The sequence below is a fragment of the Sinocyclocheilus anshuiensis genome, unplaced genomic scaffold, assembly GCF_001515605.1.
Source record: "Sinocyclocheilus anshuiensis isolate Anshui unplaced genomic scaffold, SAMN03320099.WGS_v1.1 scaffold130, whole genome shotgun sequence".
NCBI lineage: Eukaryota > Metazoa > Chordata > Actinopteri > Cypriniformes > Cyprinidae > Sinocyclocheilus > Sinocyclocheilus anshuiensis.
In genome coordinates this window covers 983,098-1,008,363 of record NW_015544207.1, presented here as the reverse complement: position 1 = coordinate 1,008,363, position 25,266 = coordinate 983,098, and the positions used below count along the sequence as shown (strand labels likewise).

General features: G+C 37.6%; 1 protein-coding gene across 3 annotated transcripts in view; it reads left to right on the top strand.

Annotated features, from left to right (window-relative positions):
* The window catches only part of LOC107696995 (uncharacterized), a 69,242-nt gene extending 47,915 nt beyond the window's left edge, over nucleotides 1–21,327 (top strand). For all 3 annotated transcript variants that reach the window (XM_016497594.1, XM_016497593.1, XM_016497595.1), the window contains 5 exons: nucleotides 5,409–5,463; nucleotides 5,568–5,655; nucleotides 7,795–8,336; nucleotides 14,596–14,715; nucleotides 20,456–21,327. In XM_016497594.1, the coding sequence (XP_016353080.1) occupies nucleotides 5,409–5,463; nucleotides 5,568–5,655; nucleotides 7,795–8,336; nucleotides 14,596–14,715; nucleotides 20,456–20,920 (1,270 nt within the window). In that variant the 3' untranslated portion in view covers nucleotides 20,921–21,327. The remainder of the gene's footprint in view (nucleotides 1–5,408; nucleotides 5,464–5,567; nucleotides 5,656–7,794; nucleotides 8,337–14,595; nucleotides 14,716–20,455) is intronic.
* The last annotated feature ends 3,939 nt before the right edge of the window (nucleotides 21,328–25,266 follow it).

The window sequence follows — 25,266 nt, the reverse complement described above, 5'->3', positions numbered from 1 at the left end:
CCCCCCCCCCCCCCCCAAAAAAGATACTACTCGTGTGTTATATTCTAAGTCTTCTGAAGCCATACGATAGCTATGTTTCATCTGTGTCAGTGACACAAAATGCCATTGCTTCTGTATGTGTCTATCGAATGCCAGGTTGGAAATGCAAAAGAGATTTGTGAGCTGTTATTTGAAATAAAGCTTACATAAATCAAAACATAAATAATAGGTGGAAAAATGAAAACATAAAATAAAAGCCAAAGAATATTACATTTCAAACCTATTTTCAAAGTTTGATTAGTTTGATTGTGGTTTTAATTATTATTGTTTCTTGCCAAAACTAAAACTATTAAGTTGAAGTACTAAAATTAAAATAGAAATATTTATATTACAAACTGGAGTAAAGCATAATTATTTTAGTAAAAAGTTATAATACATTTTTATGATATAATAATTTTAAATTATAAAAACTGCCTTATGCATTTTAAATATTTAATAAATTAAAGCTAAATAAATATGATGATTAAATTTAATGGCAAATTAAAAATGGCACATAAAATTACTCGAATTTAAACTACAATTAAAATAAAAATATACAAATAAAAGCTAATTCAAAATATAAATAAATACTATAATAGTATATAAATAATACTAAAATGAAACTTATTCAGAAGATTTGACTGGATGAGACTTTCTAGGTTCAGTATAAGTTCAGTTGCCAGCATTTGTGGAGAGCTTGTAACAATTCAAAGAGAAAGGAAAACTTGAAATCACATCATATGACCCCTTTAATTACTACAAAAATTAATTGACTTTCCTTTTCTTCAAAAAAGCTAAAAACCTGAGTTAATGAGGCACTTACAATGTAAGTGAATGGGGCAAATCTGTAAACATTAAAATACTTACTGTTGCAGTATAGCAACAAGACATATTGGGCCTCATTTATAAAGTGTGCGTACGTACATATTTGATCTTAGAGTGTCCGTACGCTTCAACCCACGCTAACACTCAAATATGTAAAAAAATGCCTTTGACGTGGAAAAGTGCTTAGCGTCACGTCAAGATCTGAGCAGACGTACGCACTTTTTCTTGTTCGAGTACTGCAGGTTTTTGGGAGTAAAAGCTGTTCTTGTTGCTCGCTGTTCTAAATGAAAGAATTTGGACGATGACTGGTGATCTTTTATAAGTTAATGACATTAATTAGGAGTCGTTTACAAGGCAGAGAGCTGAAACCATTCAGTTGCGCGCAAGTTTAAGATCATTTGCGATTCATAGATTTCACATCTGAAAGAGAGGCGTACGTGCGTTTATAAATCACTATGAATCACATGTACGCATATTTGAGAGATGATTGTAAGATCAAATTTAGGATGGTTTCTGCGCGTCATTTTATAAATGAGGCCCAATATGTGTTGTTAAATATGATTTTATTGTGAAAAAAAAAAAACTTTAGGAATAGTTCAGCCAAAAAATACAATTAGCTGAAAATTCACTCACCCTCAAGCCAGTCAAGATGTAAATGAGTTTGTTTCTTCATCATAACAGATTTGTAGAAATGTAGCATTATATCACTTGCTCACCAATGGATCCTCTGCAGTGAATGGGTGCCGTCAGAATGAGAGTCCAAACAGCTGATAAAAACATCACAATAATCCACAAGTAATCCACACCACTCCAATCCATCGGTTAACATCTTGTGAGTGAAAAGCTGCGTGCTTGTAAGAAACAAATCGATCGAGGCATTTTAATTTTAAACCTTGAACATATTTGTTTAGATCAAATTTTAGATTTTTATAAACATTGTGCATATTTCTTCTGATTCAGACGAGAGTTAAAAACATCTTAATGATTGATTTGTTTCTTACAAGCACACAGCTTTTCACATCACCAGACGTTAACTGATGGACTGGAGGAGTGTGGATTGCAAAACTTGAAATCACATCATATGACCCCTTTAATTACTACAAAAATTAATTGACTTTCCTTTTCTTCAAAAAAGCTAAAAACCTGAGTTAATGAGGCACTTACAATGTAAGTGAATGGGGCAAATCTGTAAACATTAAAATACTTACTGTTGCAGTATAGCAACAAGACATATTGGGCCTCATTTATAAAGTGTGCGTACGTACATATTTGATCTTAGAGTGTCCGTACGCTTCAACCCACGCTAACACTCAAATATGTAAAAAAATGCCTTTGACGTGGAAAAGTGCTTAGCGTCACGTCAAGATCTGAGCAGACGTACGCACTTTTTCTTGTTCGAGTACTGCAGGTTTTTGGGAGTAAAAGCTGTTCTTGTTGCTCGCTGTTCTAAATGAAAGAATTTGGACGATGACTGGTGATCTTTTATAAGTTAATGACATTAATTAGGAGTCGTTTACAAGGCAGAGAGCTGAAACCATTCAGTTGCGCGCAAGTTTAAGATCATTTGCGATTCATAGATTTCACATCTGAAAGAGAGGCGTACGTGCGTTTATAAATCACTATGAATCACATGTACGCATATTTGAGAGATGATTGTAAGATCAAATTTAGGATGGTTTCTGCGCGTCATTTTATAAATGAGGCCCAATATGTGTTGTTAAATATGATTTTATTGTGAAAAAAAAAAAACTTTAGGAATAGTTCAGCCAAAAAATACAATTAGCTGAAAATTCACTCACCCTCAAGCCAGTCAAGATGTAAATGAGTTTGTTTCTTCATCATAACAGATTTGTAGAAATGTAGCATTATATCACTTGCTCACCAATGGATCCTCTGCAGTGAATGGGTGCCGTCAGAATGAGAGTCCAAACAGCTGATAAAAACATCACAATAATCCACAAGTAATCCACACCACTCCAATCCATCGGTTAACATCTTGTGAGTGAAAAGCTGCGTGCTTGTAAGAAACAAATCGATCGAGGCATTTTAATTTTAAACCTTGAACATATTTGTTTAGATCAAATTTTAGATTTTTATAAACATTGTGCATATTTCTTCTGATTCAGACGAGAGTTAAAAACATCTTAATGATTGATTTGTTTCTTACAAGCACACAGCTTTTCACATCACCAGACGTTAACTGATGGACTGGAGGAGTGTGGATTGCTTGTGGATTATTGTGACTTGTACTGAACCAGGAATATTCCTTTAAAACATGGTTATGCTAATGCTGCATTCATGATTGCACACTCAGTACCAGAGTGCAGCTGTTATTGTGCTGTGTGAGGTTTGCAATGTGTACAGTGCATTCTACAAGTCATGTGTGTAGACACAGGGTCACCAATACCCAAACGTGTCCCTCCGGCCTCCTGAGTTTCTGACCTTCACAGAGGAACAGAGCGATACAGCCTTCACAACTACAAACAAACCGGAGACACTGTCACCATGCCATTATGCATTACATTATTCTACTTTTTAAATGTCTTGTTATCAATTCATCCATAAAAGCCGTCTTCATCTAGTTTAGGGAGTAAAGGGGAGAGAGAGAGTAGAGAAAATCCTCTGTTTCACAGATTCGCTGAGTGTGAGAGATGCTGCGGATGTTTAAAATGGGGTGAGAGTGAGAGGAACAAAAAGAGGTGTGTGTGAAAAAGTGTGTGTATTTCACAGGCAGCTGGATTGGTGGAGAAAGAGAGAAGCTATAATTGATGTCACACCAGGTGTGTGTAGGGAATGTGAGGAGAAGAAAAGCAAGGGAGGAGGGATCGTCAGGGTTACCTATCCATCCTCTCGCTCTCTCTTCCTCCAGTACACCTGCAACACATCTCGTCCCTCATGATTACGCCGTCCTTAGATAAAACCAGACCCTGGCAATTCCACAGAGAGCCATTACAAACACACGCTGTAGTGGAATTTTACTTCCTGTCCTATTCAGAGCTATTGTACAATAGCTCTGGTACAGAACCCAGAGAGCTGCATGTCTAGTGTCTACAAAGGCTGCAGCTTTCTAAGGCGGCATTCTAAACAGAATGTAATCTCATAGGCGACTGATTTGGAACACTGCATACTTGAGTTTCTTACTCATGATTCCAGTAGTCGGTGTCCACTGTTTCCCTTCATTTTTCTCCATAATAAATGGGGAAATCTCTTTTGTTTTGATAAACCATTAAAGTGATTATATATGCTTATGTAAAAGCCAATCAAGTGTAATTTCTCTTCTTTTTTTAAGTGTTTAAATGCTGAATTCAAGGTGAAGATCTACACTACCCGTAATCCTTAAAGAAGAGGCACCAATTAAAATGGGCACTGTTAATGGAAATGAAAATTGCGGCAAAAGAGTTCAACAACAACATCCAGTTCCATAAACTGAAATGAGCAGACTAATTACATAATTAAATTATTCTCTCTACACTCAAACAACTCATACTTGTTTATATTGGAATAACAGTAAGATTTTTAAAATGTTTAACATGTTTTGAAAGATTCACCAGGACTGCATTTATTTAATACAGTAAAAACAGTAATACTGTAAAATATTATTACAGTTTGAAATAGCTGTTTTCTATGTGAATATATCTTAGAATGTGATTTATTGCTGTGATCAAAGCTGAATTTTCAGCATCATTACTCCCAGTGTCACATGATCCTTCAGAAATCATTCTAATCTGCTGATTTGCTGCTCAAGAAACATCTCCTACTATTATCAATATCGAAAGCAGTGCAGCTTAATATTTTTATGGAAACAACAGCATCATTACTCCCAGTGTCACATGATCCTTCAGAAATCATTCTAATTTGCTGATTTGCTGCTCAAGAAACATCTCCTACTATTATCAATATCGAAAGCAGTGCAGCTTAATATTTTTATGGAAACTGATTATTTAATGATTATTTGATTAAAATTAATTTGTCACTTTTGATCATTTTAATGCATCCTTGCTGAATAAAGTAATTTCTTTAAAAATAAATAAATACATAAAATAAAATAAATAGAAATCTTATCCAATCTTTTGAGCAATAGTGTATACAAAAATTTGTAGATAATAAAAAAAAAGAAAAAGAAAAAAAGAAACCCCAAGCCTGCAAATAAAGGGTCAACGGTCACTGTTGTGTTTTATAGTTTCACGTTAATGTGTGTTAGTCTAGCACAAACATTACACAGCACACACAAATATCGGGTTACATAACAAACTTTCCAGTTTTTAAATGAAATATATTTATAATCTATATTTGTAATCATTTTGCTCTAGATTTGCCCATTATCTTGAATGAACGTTTTCATACAATGCTGTGCTTATAATTTGGTAAAAACAAGGCATCTTAGAATGCAGCATAATATTTTTAACTGCCTGTCAATAGCGTTTGCGTCTAAATGTCGCCTACTGTATGTTGCCTTAAAATCTTTATATGTTCATCTCGGTAGGTAGCTCACTAGATTTTGGAACGGAGCTAATATTGTGATTTACTTATAAGCTGTATTTGAGTGTTTCTCATTGTGTCTGCAGAAAAAGCAAGAGCAAACATGGCCAAGCCAACGGAGGGGCTCAGAAAAAGGAAACGGTGAGTGCAAAAAAAGCACAGTATATATGAACACATACACACAGTGTAATTATGGACATGGATGTACATACTGCACATATACATGATAATGTTTTGTATTTCAGGCTGCTCTGCGCCAGTCCAAGTTGAACTCAATGAGTAAATCTGACACCCGCCTGCATGACATGCACAGGCTGCCCTGCAACGCCAATGGTGAGAGAGACAGAGATGTAACTGGTCTTTATGACATACGTACACAAGACTCATTTACCACACATACGCACATATGCACGGCGTGCAAAGGCTGACGTCTCCAGAGACTTGTCAGATGTTTACTAGCTCATGTTCCCACTGCCACAGATGTGTGATCTGCGAGGCTGAGAATGACAGTTGTCAAGCTGACACACAGAACACACACACATCCCAAAGCCTTATATACACTGGCTTCTAATCTTTTAAATCCAGACTAATAGAGACTCAGCTTTATTTAGTGTGTAAAACACAAAATACACAATAAGAAGGATAATAATTCCCAATTCGTATCAACGTGAAATCAAGATTGACCCCATTTACTTTTGTAATACATGCTCCTGGTTGTAATATCCACAAATAATCAGTCTACACTATTAAAAAAAAATTAGAAAAAACCCGGCTTTTTCTGCTGATGTTACCAAGATTACTCGTTTCAACACGGGGAAGACATTGAGGTTATAAAGAATGTTGTGGTAACATTGTTTTGAAATGTTTCTAAAATGTCCATATGCCTAGTTTTTTTGTCATAATTATAACACTATTTAAAGGTTACAAAAACATTTTTTACAATGTTCTACTAACTTTATTTTCACTTGAAATGTTAATTGAATGTTTATTTTTAAATATTCTACAAATTTTAAAATGTCCAGTGTTCGTTTTGTGATTAGAATATTACTTAAAGTTTCCTAACATTTTTCTTACCATGTTCTACTAACTTTATTTTCCCCCAAGATATAACATTATTTGAACATTAGTTTTTAATATTCTAAGAATGTTGTCGGCACCGATGGCCTCGTGGGCAGCGCACCGACATGTAGCGCCATTGATTGTGCTTCGGGCGTCCCGAGTTCGAGTCCCGACTTGCAGACCTTTCCTGACCCCACCCCCCTCTCTCTCACCCACTTTGCATCCTGTCAACCTACTGTCCTATCTAAATAAAAGGCATAAAAAAACGCCAAAAAAAAGAATTATATTCTAAGAATGTTAAAATGCCCAGTTTTCTTGCCGTGATTAGAATGTTATTTAAAAATTACAAAAACGTTTTTACAATGTTCTACTAACTTTATTTTCACCCAAAATATTATTTGAATGTTTAATTTTAATATTCTCTGAATGTTAAAATGTCCCGTTTTCTTTTTGTGATTAGAACGTTACTTAAAGGTTCCTAAAATGTTTCTTTCTAAAACGTTCTACTAACTTTATTTTCACCAAAGATATACATTTGAACATTCGTTTTTAATATTCTAAAAACATTAAAATGTCCAGTTTTCTTGCCATGATTAGAATGTTATTTAAAGATTACAAAAACGTTTCTTAAAACGTTCTACTAATTTTGTTTCTACCCATAATGTAACGTTATTTGAATGTTTATTCTAAGAACATTTTCTCTCAAGATTGAGAACGAGTGCAAATAACATTATAAGAATGTTCTGAGAATGTTGATATCAGTATATTTTCTCTCATTGTTTTAAGAACATTCATCAAGTAAAAACATCATGAAGACATTCTAAGAATGTTTTCTCTCAGGGTTATCAGACCATATATTAAATATTAACAAAGAGATAAGAATGTTCATAAACACTATTTTAGAATGTTTTGTCCTAAAAAATTATATAACTTTTAAAAATGTTATCGAAAGTTGTGAGAAGGTTCCTTGTTATGCTAAGCTAGTCAGCTAAACTATTAGCTTGCTAAACAGGCTAGGCTAAACTGGAACGGTAAATGCTTAATTTTACTATTTTTAGATTTGGTAGTATCATCTGATACATAGTTTAGAAAACAAAATTCACATTTTTTGTTGCCAGTGTAGATTCATGTTGGCTTTAAACTCATTGTACTGTCTGTAAGCAGGTTTAAACATATGTAAGATTGTGAAAGTGTGGTCAAAATACGAGATAATCAAATAGTAATGGTCTGCCCTCTTGTGTTTGCCTGGAGTAATGTCAAATGTGTCATTTTTAATGACACTTTGGATTTTATTTACCCTTTGTATATGTACGCATTCAGTATTTTATCCAATATGACATCATTACTCCAAACTTTAATCTTAATCCTCTTTCCCATCTCTCTCATATTAGTCTGTGCTATTCTGATTGACAGGCGCCCCTAAGAGCCGGCCGGCCAGCATGGATCTTCTGCTCCTGCATACACGCCGCTCCAATTCTGACCTCCGTCCCAGCTCAGGCCGCCAGCCGCCTCGTGCTCCCAACAAAAATGAGAATGAGGAACCCGAACACACCTATTCTGAAGTTTGCCGCCGCTCCTCTCCCACATCCCACCCGCCAGATGATGGCCTGTATGAGAGTGTTGGGATCAAAGGGGCGGGGCCTGATAAAGCTGCCCCACCTGCTGCCCCTGCCCCGACGTCAACCAACACGCCCACTCAGCGCTGTGCCCACAGCCCGACGCTCAATGGGAATGGCCGAGGTGGAAGCAGAGGAGGTGTGAACGGTGTGAGTCAAGACGAAGTGACGGCAGAGTACGCCTCCATACGGAAGGTGAAGAAGCTGGAGCGCGGCAGGAGGGAAGAAGTGGTGGAGGATGGAGAAAGGGAGCACCAGAGCGTGTCCAGCAGCGAGTCCTCCAGCAGCACTTTGCCTAGGAAAACAGTGGAACCGTTTCACCTACCCAATTTCCCAAAGGTGAATATGACACAGATCAGCCACACAGGTTTAGAATAGTTATAGAAAAAAACTCTCAGCTCATAACTCATCCTGCAGGGGCACAAATCGGTGACAAAATCTCACAGAAACCTTAAAGAATGGATTAGATATGTCTGGAGAACAGACTCTTTCAAGTAACCATCTACAACACCCTAGCAACTATACTAATGCAGTAAAAATCTTTCAGAACAACTTAGCAACTGCATAACAACACCCTAGCAACTATCCAGAACACCCCAGCAACCCCATAATTTACTTAAACCACATAACAACATAGTAACTGCATAGCAACACCCTAGCAACTATCCAGAACACCCCAGCAACCCCATCATTTACTTAAACCACATAACAACATAGTAAGTGCATAGCAACACCGTAGCAACCATATAGTAATTCACTAAACACTCCGAACAGCTTAGGAGCCACATAGCGATGCACTAGCAACCACCCAGAACACCCCAGCATAATTTACTTAAACCATAGAACAACATAGCAACTGAATAGCGACACCCTAGCAACCATCCAGAACACCCCAGCAACCCATAATTTACTTAAACCACAGAACAACATAGTAACTGCATAGCGACACCCTAGCAACCATCCAGAACACCCCAGCAACCCATAATTTACTTAAACCACAGAACAACATAGTAACTGCATAGCGACACCCTAGCAACCATCCAGAACACCCCAGCAACCCATAATTTACTTAAACCACAGAACAACATAGTAACTGCATAGCGACACCCTAGCAACCATCCAGAACACCCCAGCAACCCATAATTTACTTAAACCACAGAACAACATAGTAACTGCATAGCGACACCCTAGCAACCATCCAGAACACCCCAGCAACCCATAATTTACTTAAACCACAGAACATAGTAACTGCATAGCAACACTCTGGCAACTATCCAGAACATCCCAGCATCCCCATAATTTACTTAAACCACAGAACATAGTAACTGCAATGCAACACCCTAGCAACTATCCAGAACATCCCAGCAACCCCATAATTTACTTAAACCACAGAACAACATAGTAACTGCATAGCAACACCCTAGCAACTATCCAGAACACCCCAGCAACCGCATAATTTACTTAAACCAAAGAACAACATAGTAACTGCATTGCAACCCCGTCGCAACCATCCAGAAGACCCCAGCAACATCCATAACTCGCTTAAACCTCAGATTAACTTAGTAACTGCATAGCAACACCGTAGCAACCATCCAGAACACCCCAGCAACCCCATAATTTACTTAAACCACAGAACAACATAATAACTGCATAGCAACACCCAAGCAACCATCCAGAATACCCAGCAATTCACTAAACACTTAAAACAACTTAGTAATGGCATAGCAACTCCCTATCATCCACCCAGAAACATCCATAACTCACTTAAACCTCAGAACAACTTAGTTACTGCATAGCTTACCACATAGAACACCCTAGCAACCACACAGTACTGCACTAAACACTCAGAACGTCTTAGCGTGGCATAGCAATGCCATGGCAATAACTCAGAACATTCTAGCATCATTATGGTATATTTTGCACCACTCTCATTTTCTTCAGAAAAACTAATGCCAGAACTTGGCATTGCTAAAGATGGGCCTATTAGATGAGGACCCATCTTTAGCAATACCAAGTTCTTGCATTTGATTTCCAGGCAATTGAAAAAAATAAAAATAAGTGAGAAAAAAAGAGTTGTAATTGTCTGCCATTTGCACTGATGTAAATAGCAAGCACTTAAATGCAGGGCCTGGTAGTGCAGTTATTCGTTTGGACCACTAGAGAGTGCTGTTTCTTATAAAAATATCCCCTAGATTCACCAACCTGAAGCATTATCTAAAATCTTCATGACTGATATGAATATGACTGATGACATTTAAATGTGTGTGTGTGTGTGTGTGTGTGTGTGTGTGTGTGTGTCTGTTTGCATTTCACCCATATTCCTGTCCGTCTGTCAGCTGATAACCGTTTATATTGTGTTTGGCTTTCAAGGACAGATAAGACTTGCAGAGAGCAGAACAGCCATGTGGAATGATGGTGCCTTTAAAATGGAAAACACACAGACAATGATCGGATAATGATCCAGTCTTCCTGTTAACTCAGCTCTGCTCTACTTGTCTTTATGTGTGTTTGTGCCATTTATTTGCCACATATGGAGATAAAAATCTTCTTTGTCACAGGTTTGTTGATTGATGGCTTGTTTACACAGGCACGGTATTGTATTCAGTGCATAATTGTCTTTCTAAATCTGACTTACAGTGTGCCATTTGATGTTTAAGGAAGGCTAAATAATGTGTGTGTGTGTCTTTGACCTGCATTATATCCAAGCCAACACCCTAGCAACTATCCAGAACACCCCAGCAACCCCATCATTTACTTAAACCACATAACAACATAGTAAGTGCATAGCAACACCGTAGCAACCATATAGTAATTCACTAAACACTCCGAACAGCTTAGGAGCCACATAGCGATGCACTAGCAACCACCCAGAACACCCCAGCATAATTTACTTAAACCATAGAACAACATAGCAACTGAATAGCGACACCCTAGCAACCATCCAGAACACCCCAGCAACCCATAATTTACTTAAACCACAGAACAACATAGTAACTGCATAGCAACACCCTAGCAACTATCCAGAACACCCCAGCAACCGCATAATTTACTTAAACCAAAGAACAACATAGTAACTGCATTGCAACCCCGTCGCAACCATCCAGAAGACCCCAGCAACATCCATAACTCGCTTAAACCTCAGATTAACTTAGTAACTGCATAGCAACACCGTAGCAACCATCCAGAACACCCCAGCAACCCCATAATTTACTTAAACCACAGAACAACATAATAACTGCATAGCAACACCCAAGCAACCATCCAGAATACCCAGCAATTCACTAAACACTTAAAACAACTTAGTAATGGCATAGCAACTCCCTATCATCCACCCAGAAACATCCATAACTCACTTAAACCTCAGAACAACTTAGTTACTGCATAGCTTACCACATAGAACACCCTAGCAACCACACAGTACTGCACTAAACACTCAGAACGTCTTAGCGTGGCATAGCAATGCCATGGCAATAACTCAGAACATTCTAGCATCATTATGGTATATTTTGCACCACTCTCATTTTCTTCAGAAAAACTAATGCCAGAACTTGGCATTGCTAAAGATGGGCCTATTAGATGAGGACCCATCTTTAGCAATACCAAGTTCTTGCATTTGATTTCCAGGCAATTGAAAAAAATAAAAATAAGTGAGAAAAAAAGAGTTGTAATTGTCTGCCATTTGCACTGATGTAAATAGCAAGCACTTAAATGCAGGGCCTGGTAGTGCAGTTATTCGTTTGGACCACTAGAGAGTGCTGTTTCTTATAAAAATATCCCCTAGATTCACCAACCTGAAGCATTATCTAAAATCTTCATGACTGATATGAATATGACTGATGACATTTAAATGTGTGTGTGTGTGTGTGTGTGTGTGTGTGTGTGTGTGTCTGTTTGCATTTCACCCATATTCCTGTCCGTCTGTCAGCTGATAACCGTTTATATTGTGTTTGGCTTTCAAGGACAGATAAGACTTGCAGAGAGCAGAACAGCCATGTGGAATGATGGTGCCTTTAAAATGGAAAACACACAGACAATGATCGGATAATGATCCAGTCTTCCTGTTAACTCAGCTCTGCTCTACTTGTCTTTATGTGTGTTTGTGCCATTTATTTGCCACATATGGAGATAAAAATCTTCTTTGTCACAGGTTTGTTGATTGATGGCTTGTTTACACAGGCACGGTATTGTATTCAGTGCATAATTGTCTTTCTAAATCTGACTTACAGTGTGCCATTTGATGTTTAAGGAAGGCTAAATAATGTGTGTGTGTGTCTTTGACCTGCATTATATCCAAGCCTGCATCTAGAGCAAATATTGTTAGAGTTTACGTGAAAGCGAGCATGCAGTATGATTGTGTGGCACATGTGTCACTCCAGTGCACTGGGCTGGATTATGTAAGGTCTGTTGGCAGGCTGCCTGCCCCGCCATGTGTTTTTTTTGTTTTTTTTTTGTTAAAGGCATCAGGGAGGAACCACAGAGCAGGTAGTTGCTTCAGCCAGGGAAATAAATAGCAGCAAACACTGTAGCCATTCATCTGCTGGTATTAATCATTCATACAGGAGGCGTTTCTTTCCCTCTTTAATCATTGACTCTCTATACAGCATACATATCTGCTCCTGTAATGATTAACTCACAGAACATTTCCATTGTAGAAACAAACACCAATCAGTCCTAAATTAAAGGAACAGTTCATGTCGTTCCAGACCAGCATGACTTTCTTTCGTTGCTCTGTGGGACACATATGGTGAATTTTGGAAGAATGCACTGGCCACTGTTTTATTTTTATAATGAAAGTGAATGAGGACTGGTGCTGTCGAGCTCCAAAATGACAGAGTCATAAAAGTGGTTCATATGATTTTTGCAGAAAAAAAAAAGAAAATTCCAAGTGTTCTGAGATCATATAATAGCTTTCTGTGACAAACGGACCAAAATTTAGGTCTTTATTCCCCTTCACCCTAGTAAAAAAGTTATATATTTAAAATACATTTATTTCATACTAAGTATAGTTAAAATCAATTAACATATTTACTGACAAATCGCTCAAGACTTACTGATAAAAAAATTATAATTAAACCTTATTTGGAGTGCTACTTGTGCACAAAGCCTTCATTATATAGCCTAAAATTTTAGTTTTAAGTTTTAATACTGAAGTTTTAATGTCGCTATTGATAAGGAGCGTTTGATCTTTGATTAATATCAGTCTTTAAATGCAAGATATTTAAAGTGTACCTGAAGTATACTTGCAATAGTTCCACTTTAGCACAATCAAATATACTCCAGTATATCTTTAGGTGGACTTCAGTACTACTTCCACACAATTAAAGTGCATTAAATAGAAAATTAGTTATTCCAATTTAGACTTTAAGTACACCAGTTTAGTATACCAAAAGTACAGTTGCGGGGTATTTTTTATTACGTACATATATATGTTAATGTATTTGTAGTATACTTAGCATGAAATATAAATTAAAAAAATTATATTTCAAATACATTTTAGTGTATAGTTTAGTTTTCACTAGGGCAGTGAGCTGTTAACAGTGTTATTTTAGATTTTTGTGTACACTATTATAGTTTTCATTAATATTTAGCTTTTATTTTATATTTTTAGAATTCATTCTATTTAGTTTTTAAAATAATTTTTATATTACTATTTCAGTTGAATTTATTTATTTCCAGTCAGTCATTTTAGTGCTTCAGCTTAAACGCATTTTACTTAGTTGTCAAGTCAACATTTTTCATGTAATATTTATATTTGATTGTATTTCAGATTTATTTCAGTTACCAAAAATATTTTTGTTTTAGTTAACAATAATAACCCTGTTGTTGAAGGAATAGTTCACTAAAAATTAACATTTGCTAAAAATGTACTCACCCCAAATGGGTGCCGTCAGAATGAGAGTTCAAACAGCTGATAAAACATCACAATAATCCACAAGCAATCCACACAACTCCAGTCCATTAATTAACATCTTGTGAAGTGAAAAGTTGCATGTTTGTAAGAAACAAATCCATCATTAAGATGTTTTAACTTTAAACCGTCACTTCTGGACAAAATACAAAATACCTCTATCCATAATAACACTTCCTGCCTGAATTTGTTTCCTACAAACAAACAGCTTTTCACTTCACACGATGTTAACTGATGGCGTGAGTGGTGTGGATTACTTGTGGATTATTGTGGTTTTTGTCAGCTGTTTGAACTCTTATTCTGACGGCACCCATTCACTGCAGAGCATCCACTGGTGAGCAAGTGATGTAATGCTACATTTCTCCAAATCTGTTCAGAAACAAACTCATCTATATCTTTGATGTCCTGATGGTGTGTACATTTTCAGCAATTTTTAATAAATTAGACTGTAGAATCGAATCAGTCTGACTGGGGATGAATGATTCAGAATGCTGTTGTGAACAAGAGTTGCTGATTCATTGCAAATATTGGACACAAAATTGATTCGTTCACAAAACGGATGTTGTTGCTTCTCTCATAAACTCACGAACATGGAGAGCTAGAATTCAGGCGACACAAAAATCAGTCTGTTTGCATCAGCAGTGCTTGAGGAGATCTGACCGGCCTGCATGTTCCTCATTTGTCCAACAGGAGGCGGTCTTCATGGGCAACGGAGAGCAGTACATTTGGAAACCACCAGAAGAGGATGAGATGATCATGCCAGGGGTTCCTCAGCTGGAGAACGGACACAGCCATCCCACCGCCGTGGAGGTAACGCTATAACCCTCGCTATCCCAGCACTGCAGACGGGGTCATGACATTTGTCTATGTTTGCATGTAGGGATCAGGTTTCAGACTTTGACCTTTGACCTCTAAATCTCAGGACCACTTGTGAATATTTCGGATCTCTTTGGTCTGTCCAAAAGTGGGAGGAATGATGGCTGCAGTCTAAAAAAATTGTGGCTTGAAAGTGAGAGAGAAAGTTTGAGCCTTCTTTTCTCCCTCCCCCTCTTGTCTCTCTTCCTGCTCTCTGTCTCTCTCTCTCTCTCTCTCTCTCTCTCTATGGCAGGCTTGGAATGGCTTGACTAACAGGCAGGTCAAAGGTCTGTAGACTGTGCTTGTTAACTGTCAGTTCAGGGTTGGTGTGAGGGAAGGAGGGAAGGAATATGAGAAGTGGGGAGAGGTCAGGACAGACAGGCACTCTGGGTCAGCTTGTGTTTAATTAACTTCCTGTGGCCAATCAATACTTAAAACTTGGTTTCAGATAAAAGCATTTAGAGCCAAGATTATGTTTGAAGAATAGATACAGATTCTAACAGGAAGTTATATGCACCATTATCACTGCAAAGAAAAAGGTTTTCTTAATCAATGTTGTCTCCTTTTGAGGTAAAATACCCTAAATGTTATCAAGGTGTAATAGAAAAGCAAAATCGTGTAATATAATACTTTAAGACTAAGAATAGACTAATAGTTTGGAGTCCTAAAGATTTCTTTTATTTTATGTTTTTAATATGTAACATTTCTTATGCTCAGCAAGGCTGCATTTATTTGATCAGAAATACAAAAAAAAATTACAATTGTGAAATATTATTACAATAAAAAACAGTTTTCTATTTGAATATATTTTAAAATGTATTTTATTTCTGTGATGCAAAGCTGAATTTTCAGCATCAGTACTCCAGTCTTCAGTGTCACATGATTCTTCAGAAATCATTCTAATATGATGATTTGCTGCTCGAGAAATATTTATTATTATTATCAATGTATAAAACAGTCGTGCTGCTTAATAATATATGCTTAACTTTTGAACAATAGTATAATGTCAAATAAAGTTTAAATAGTTTTGTTGTTTTAAATATAAAGCTCACTTAACATAGTTGGTTAAAACAAGGAAAAACTGTAGAGTAAGTAAAAGCAGTCTTAATTCATGATACACTCAAATAAAAGTCTATTTAGGCCTTAAATTTACTGTATGTATTTGAAATGCATATAAAATTTCCATACATATGCATTAAATCGTTTTAACTTAATGTGATGTGTTAGTCATACATAGTCATACATAATACATTATAGTACTATTATTAGTAATAAACTGGATGTGTTTTAAATACACAATAACCAGGTTTACACATTTATCATCAATAAATTCAATTTGTTTCCTTTTTTGTTGTTTGTTCCATAGCTAGCCATATTTTAACAATGATTGTACTTTTTACCTGACTTGATGTATTTGTTTTACCATGAACAGATTCTAAAAAATTGGAATAAATGCCTTTTAAAAATATGTTTATTTAAATAAAATCAAATAATGCAATGGATTTATATGCATATACTAATTATTCTACATAAATACATACAAGTGTCTATTTAAAAAAAATAATAATTGATACCAACACAACTATTATGTTCTCTGATTTTAAAATTTGCACCTCGGGTGGCATTGAACGTACTTTGAAAATGACATTCTACACTTATTTTGTTGGATAGCAGTGTAACAGTAAGCTGAACGTCTTTGGCTCAGATGGAAGTGTTGGCTGTTGTAACCGGTGGAGATTGCAAGGGAATGAGAAAGAGAGAGCAATATGAAGGGGAAAGAAAAGACAGTGAGAGAGCAAGAGGAAGGAGAAAAAACCTCTCAAGGCTTTCTCAACAGCTGCAGAGAGTTTTGAAACCCCCGTCATTGTGATTTCCTCTCGCTCTGCAAAGCACTACACAGCACGGTAAACAATGCTCGACATGGAGGAAAAGAGATCGGAGGGGTGCACACAGACACACACACTTTTGGGAGTTTCAAACAAAATGTAACTTTTCTTTAAATCGGCTGCTTCAGTCATGCCTGTGTTCAGACGCATGCTATGCGTCGTGCCGTGGCCTGCAGATTACAGTACAGGCTAAAATACTGAATGCTGCAGCGCTGTTTTCCAGACCGGTTAGAGGTGTTAACATGACAAACGCAATCGTATCTGCAGCTCGATTCATGCCATAACATCTCCTCAGCCTGTACACATGAATGCCGTAAAGGTCACTAAGTGAGTTGGAGAGCCGAGTTGAATTCTTGACTGAGATTATACACATGCCATTAAGCTGGGAGTGCTAAATATCATCTACCACAGAGAGGGCATGTGAGGTGAACACACGCACACAAACATCAGTGTTAGGGTTGTTCGGGCAATATTGACAATATCTAAATATTTTGGGGATTTTTTCAACAACAATAATTAAATTATATTTTGTATGTGTTTTTGATCTGGTTTAAGCCTGTCGGATAAATAAATATGACACTAATACTACCAGTAGGTGGCGTCATTTGAATTTGAACATACTTTGCGACAGTTATAGGGTTCATTTTATATAGTATGAATATGGTAATATGAGGGAAATTCAGACATACTATATCCGCGTTGTTGATATGGTCATGTGACCTAGTTGCGTCACTTCACTACCATTCATAAATTCTCTCCCGTGGCCTTGTGGGATAGTAAAGTGTCCACTGAATGCGGATCCTGGCGGAGGTAGTAGCCTAGGTCATCCGGGTAGTTTTCGCCTACTGTTTTATGAATACTGTGAATTCTTTTGGCGAACTGTTTTTCACATACATTATAGTAGGGAAGTATTCAATTTCCGACACAGCACCTGTTTTAATGAGTGATTCATTGACTCATTCATTCAAATTATTTGTTCAAAATGGCTGATTCATTTAGAAACAAAGCAAGTGACTCTCTTTATGAATGGATAACTGAATCAAATGATTCGTTCAAAAGCAGATTCATTCAGGAACGAAACACCACAGTGTTGCTCTGAGATGCACAAATGTTCTACTTCGACTTTGTTTGTAACTATTTTCATTGGCAAAACAGAAAAAAAACAGACACTGTTCTCTCTATAATGTAACTTGCTTAATATTAACTTCTTGTTTGTTGAACTGTTGTATAGAATCAATCACATTTGTGGTCACGCTCGCACGCTGATATTCTGGAAAACTGAATTTTTTTTGTGTGATATTATGTAACAATATCATATATTATAAAAAACCCATGTAGGAGTATTTTTTTGGGTTCATAACTTGAATTATAAGGGCATTCTAACAGGCTTCATCATGCAGTCAATGCTTTCGGACTTTTGTTTTTTGCAAAGTGATTGACATACTGTCAGCTCGCACATTGTTAAAACAACAACTGCAATATTATCGTAGATGATAAATATCGCACACCCCTAAATAGTGTACTTGTATCACATACTCGTAATAGACCACACATGGACATTAGAGGAGGATTGTGGGAAATCTTCCTACCCTAATAGCTCCTATCTGTTTAGCGGGGTTAATGGCGTCTCGGTGGGCTGCTGTGGTGAAAGTTTAACAGGCTTATCTGCAGGTTAGGTAACAGATAAGAGCGTTTACACTGGCTCTGTCGATCACGGCTAAAGTGGGTCATGTTTCTGCTGTGTGCAAGCAGAGTCCTGTTACCACACACACTATGACACACGAGTCAAACACTCAGCGCTGTAGGCATCAGTGTAGTGCGTATACTACAATTTCAGGCATATTAGAGGTTGTGTTGTGTTAACTCTTATCTGTCCTGTTGCCTTTTTACTTTTACTTTGTTAAGCCAGTTGTCACTATTACTATTGATCAAACCACTAAATCTGATTATTCATTTTTGATGTATCGTGAATGATACTTCAAATTATGGTCTTGTTGAGAAGCGGTACAGTATGCTGTTACTTTTATAAGTGATAAAACTTAAACAGTTCACCTGATTAAAAAATTATTTAAAAAATAGCAATTAAATTGATGGAGATAAACACAGAACACTGTTGCAACCACTTAGAACACCCTAGCAACCATCTGGAATACCCTAGCAAACACTTAGAACATCATAGCAATGACTCGGAACATCATACCAACCACCAAGTACAACTTAGCAATTCCTTAGTACATCCTAGCACACATAACAGTCAAGGAACCACAAAACCAACCTAACAACCACTTAGAACAACCTAGCAACCATCCAGAACAGCTTAGCAATCACTTAAAACACCCTAGCAACCCCCAATCACAACTTACTAACTGCCCAAAACAGCTTAGCAACCACTTAGAATGCCCTAGCAGTAGTAATAACATACGCCATGTGTCAGATTGATGATTTATGACCTGATTTATGACTCCTGTCAGCATTGATTGACAGGTTGTCGTATGTCAAATGTGTACATGGTCAGATTTATGACTATATGACCCCTCTGTCACTCTGACTGCCATATCACCAGGGTCCTGTCACCCCTGACTGCCATGACAGTGGTGTGTGTAAATCAAAAAGATCAAAACAGATGTTAGATCTGACTTCTGATGGATTTATGAATCCTAGCAACATCTGGAAAAACATCCTAGCAACTACTTAAAACAACCTAGCAACCACCAAGAAAAACCTAACAACCATCCAAAAACACCTTAGCAACCACCCAGAACAACAAACCACTCACAAGATCCTAGCAAAAAACAACCTAGCAACGAGCAAGAAAAACCTAGCAACCATCCAGAACACTCTAGCAACCACCAAGAACAACAAACCACTCATAACAGCCTAGCAACTACCTAAAACATCCTAGCAACGACCAAGAAAAACCTAGCAACCATCCAGCACACCCTAGCAACCACCAAAAACAACTACTCATAAAAGCCTAGCAACTATCTAAAACAACTTAGCAACCACCAAGAACAACCAACCACTTATAACAGTCTCATAACAGCCTAGCAACTACCTAAAACAACCTAGCAACAACCATAAAAACTTAGCAACCATCCAGAACATCCTAGTTACCACCAAGAACAACCAACCACTTATAACAGCCTCAAAACAGCCTAGCAACTACCTAAAACAACCTAGCAATGACCAAGAAAAACCTAGCAACCACCAAGAACCACCAACCACTCATATCAGCCTAGCAATTACTTAAAATAACCTAGCAACAATCAAGAAAAACCTAGCAACCATCCAGAACTCCCAGCAACCACCAAGAACCACCAACCACTCATAAAAGTCTCGCAACTATCAAAAACAACCTAGCAATGACCAAGAAAAATCTAGCAAACATCCAGAACACCCTAGCAACCACCAAGAATAACCAACCATTTATAACAGCCTAACAACTACTTAAAACAACCTAGCAACTACCAAGAAAAACCTAGCAACCATCCAAAACACCCAAGCAACAACCAAGAACAACCAACCACTCATAACATCCTAGCAACTACCTAAAACAACCTAGCAACCAACCAGAACACCCTAGTAACTGCACAGGCAAGTTGTAGATAGCATATGCTGGTGGAAATGAACTTTGCTAATTCTAAAATCAGTGTGTTTTTTGTAACTCCTTCAGCACTATAACTGTAACTTGAGAATGCGCCCCAGGACGGTTATTATTACGAAATCCTCTTTGGCAAAGCTGATCTTTGGCAGGCTCTTAAGTGTTTCTCATTCTGCGGTTCTCTCTCTCTCTCTCTCTCTGTCCTCAGATCTCTGACATGTACTCTACCGTTTGTAAGACCCTGAAGAGGAGACAACAGCAGGGTCAAAGCCAGGAGGATAGCAGGCCGACGGCCTCTGCTGTGTCCCAAGAGGTGGATCGGGGCGGTGCGGGCTGCCCTTCCGCCGGTGCTGCAGGGGAAGAACCGTGGGGGAGGAGCGACCCCCAGGAGGAGCCCTGCTACGAGCCTGTGGGCGAGAAGACGTGGTCCCGGGGCCTGGCGCAAGAGTCAGACCCGGCCTACGCCACAATCGATTCCCACCGGAAATGGGAGAAGCTGGCCAGCAACACTCTGAAGCCTAAAAAGAAACCCGCACAGGGTCCGGGCAGAGCCATGACCTGCGAGAACTTTTATGAGACTATCGGCGACGTGAAGCAGGGAGCAAACGCAGCGAGCACCACCACTATCTTTACCTTTAACGACGGCATGGAAATGTACGTTACGGGGCTATAAAAAAGCCTGACTTTAACCGTCAAATTAAACACCTACCTACAGAGGGAAAAAAAAAAAAAACTGCAGCCCTCTAAAAAAATGAGAAGATATACAGCCTACAGCTGCCAAACACATGCCAACCTACATAACCACACAACCAGTGTATATTTATTCTTACCATAGGAGTGCACAATCAGCTGCAACACTCATGCAGACAAAACAACACTGAATTGGCTGAACCAGGCCTGCAGCCGGGCTGTTTTTAGCTGAAAGGCATGCTCACCAAATCCAGGGATCTAAACTGGTTTTTCCACCATGCTACAGTTGCTAATGATAGTTTACTGCAGGGTTCAAATCAATATGACTTTAAGGCTCACTGTAGCACAGGGGAGTTTGCATCGGATTATATACACTGCCAGTGTACGTTTGGAGTTATTACGTTTTTAATGTTTTAGTAAGAAGTCTCTCACTTAAGACTGCAATTATTTGATCAAAAATACCATAAATTAAATAAAAATGTTTAATATTATTACAATTTAAATAACTGTTTTCTATATGAATATATTTTAATACGTAATTTATTTCTGTGATGCAAAGCTGAATTTTCAGCATCATTACTCCAGTCTTCAGTGTCACATGATCCTTCAGAAGTAATGATGCTGACAATTCAGCTTTGCATCACAGTAATAAATGTATTCAAATAGAAAACATTTAAAATTGTAATAATATTTTTTGTAGTAATATTTCTGTATTATTGATCAAAAATACAGCCTGGGTGAAGTTAAGAAACTTTTTTCAGGAACATTAAAAAAATCTTAATTGTTCCAAGCTTTTGACGGGTTGTGTAGAATCACTATGTACACACTGTTGGTCAATCTCACTGCCATGTGAGCACTACCTGCACATTAACACAGGGATCACACAAGACGTCAGCTTAACCACCCTCCCCTCCTGCTCTGAAAACACACCTGACTGGTTCTCTCAGCTTGAGACGGCCAGCCACCTCCACAGTGTTAGTTTAGCTGAAACAACAGAATACAGAGTTAACTTCTCTTGTTTCCACCTTAAACATTATGTATGCGGTGTGACAGTTTAGGTGGTGTACATAAAGTATGTCTGGTCTTTTTCAGTACACATGTAACTTGCAGTCAGGCCCAAGTGGAATCTGCAGATGTTTTTTTTTTTTTTTTTGGCACTGATCTTGGAGAAGAAAATGGTGCTAAAATGCGTTTAATGAAGCTACCTGGTTATCTGAATGCATTAGATACCATTATTATTACTTTACAATAAAATACATATATAATAATATTTTTTAGATGCACTAATGCTCAAAAGTTTAGGGTCTGTATGATTTTTTATTGTTTTTAAGTCTTTAAGCTCACCAAGGATGAAAAGAATAATAAAAAAATGTATGAAAAATAAAAGAATAAACTTTCTTTAAAAAAAAAAATCTTACTGACCCCAAACATTTGAACTACAGTGTGGGTATCTCTCTATTTAAATAATAACCAAAAATAATTATTTATTGATACAAATATTTACTAAATACAAATATTTCAAAATAATCAATAAACAATTTTGCAGAGCTTTCTGTGGAGTTTTGCGGATGCAGATTCCATGTGGGCCTGCTTAAAGGTCACCTTATGGCTGTGTAAGTGCATTAGCTCTAAATTTCTTTTGATTTTTGGTTATTTCGTCTATAGCATGCCACTTCTGCCCAGTCTTTGGATGTGTCAGGTAGTTTTAGTGATATGCCACTCGTTTCTCACAAGTTTTGACATTTTTGCAATTTTAACAGAATGGAAAGTAGGACAAAAGCGGAACAAGATTTTTCAGGATGCCTCAGCCTAGCTAGTTAACATGTCATTTTCAATGGCCGTTGTTAACATGAGAGTTTATGAGGCTTATAGCGTCAGTGTGCTGGAACGTACAGAGGGCAATAAAGGCTTCTAGTTTGGCCGGGGCCGCTCTCGATCCACTGTTCTCAGGTCAGTGTGTGCCAGCACTGCTCCCAGGCTCGCTGGGCCTCCGGCTGGCTTAGCCGTCAGCAGCATTTCATGGAGACAGTGTCCAAGGAAAACACAGCACAAGGCTTATGGTTGCTAGTAAATGTCTTTTGGAAAGACGTCTCATATTCTGGGCTGTCTGTGCGACTTGATCCTATTGTAAACAACGCCTTTCCCACATGCATTACGGGAGCTTGGATTAGGATCGGGGAAAATTATAGCACAATGGAGCAACCTCTGCAAGGCGAAACCATTCGAGATGATCCCCGAAGACTTCCGAGGGCCATCGGCATGAAATAAAACATCTCTAATGCATGGTTGGTGATTTTACTACACCAAGCATATTCAGATCATTGAAGTCTGTTGGAGGGCTACAGGAAAGCATGGAGGAAAGGGATTTTGGGATTCAAGAGGGCCAAATTATTAGCTCAGGGATGGATAGATAGAGTTCATTAAGGATAAATAACCAATATACTGTCCTCATCCATGTCACATGCAACCTCTGGTGAGAAACGTTGGGTTTGTCATGTCAGTTTTAATAGATACTAAGATGAAAGATTTTTATGGCACTCTATTTCTTATAAAATTGCATTGGTTAACTCGTTTCCACTTGTAGCAATGTGTTGAGAAAGCTACTATCACTGCCATTCACGTGTTCCACTGTTCTGTTCAAGTATAGGCTGCAACTATTTCCTCGCTCGCAATGCATGGTTCTGGAAACAAAAGCTCTCGTTTTTTTTTTCTTTCTCCTCTCTGGTGCATCGGATATAATGTATGATTCATTCCCATGCCTCTCACTATAAGACATAGTGCCAAAAAAACGGAATACCAGTCACCAAATTGGAAGTGGAGATGCCACAGGCAACTGCTTCTGAGAGGTTATGGATCTTCTCAGGGAGCACAAAGCACATATCTGCTCCAGGACTCGTCCGAAATGGCAGGGATCTGGTCTCAAAGCAACTGTAGGCCCTCCCTGACATTATTAACATGTGTCCTTCAGATTTGACGTTTGCCGTATTGATGGAGGAAGTGTGCTCCACTTTAGCATTGGCTCGGCGGTTCCTCCCAATCCTGAATCTGTCTTTCTAGCACAGGGCTTGCTTTGTATTGCGGGGCGGATCGGTGCTTTTGATGTTGTCACTTCTGAGAGAGGCTGGGAGAACCGATCGTCCGGCCGTGCATTGTTTTTGATGAAAACAAGATCTTTCAGGGTGTGATTTGTACAGGTTGCACAAGGGTTTACTGGTTTTTCAACCACGTTTGTTCTTAAAAGAGGCCGAGAAATGGCATGCCCAAAGTATGATATTTATTGGCAAATATGTAAATAAAATATCTATTAAAAATCCATCTGCTTGCGTTCAACAGACGTATCAACTGACGTGATGCTTCTTATTCACTCAGAAATAGACATTCTACTGTAACAAAACAGACCAAATCGCATGTATATAGAGCGTACTGCAATGCAACATAACTATATTATAAAAGAAAAGCTGTGGTATTGATGTTTTAAAAAGCAATGAAAGGTTTCTACTTCTGCTGTTTAGGTTGTATGTTGTGAAGTGTGTACATAGTAACACTGCTTCCCCAGCATATGTCCTTGGCTTAACTTTTATGAGTTTATGTGTGGTCCACCTAAAGTGTAACACAGAGTATGGTGTATTTAAAAAAAAATCTGTTTAGTAATATTCTGTGCAAAAAAAAAAGAAAAAAGATTGTAATGTTTTCTATAAAAAATCATTCATATAAATATTTGTTTTTACTTTTTTAATAAAGTTGCACCTTATGACTGGTTGTACGTTGATTATTCTGCTGCAATATAGCATGAATGTTTATGATTATTGAAGAATTAGATTTTTAAAAGGCTTTTGTTAAAGCCCCTTTCAGCCATGGAATAAAAAATTTAATAAAAACGTACCCTTTTTATTTATATATTTTCTGTGGTCAGAATGACTTTTTTTCAGAATTGTTAAAAACAAAAGTCTCAATTGTGAGATTTCAACTGAGAATTGTGTGGAAAAGGTCAGAACTATGAGATTTAGTCGCAATTACCTGTTTTATTTTTTATTATATGGTGGAAACAGGCTTCAATTGTAATCAGTTTATAAGGTAGGAGAATACATTATTAAGTCTTTGAAGATTGTTGTTAAAGGGGTCATATGATGCTTTTTTAAAGATCATTATTTTGTGTATTTGGTGTAACAGAATATGTTGGCATGCTTTAATGTTCAAAAAACACATTATTTTTCAAATACTGTACATTATTGTAGGTCCTCTATGCCCCACCTCTCTCAAACGCTTCGTTTTCAACAAAGCCCCCTCCTTTGAAAAAGCCAGTCTGCTCTGATTGGCCAGCTGACCCAG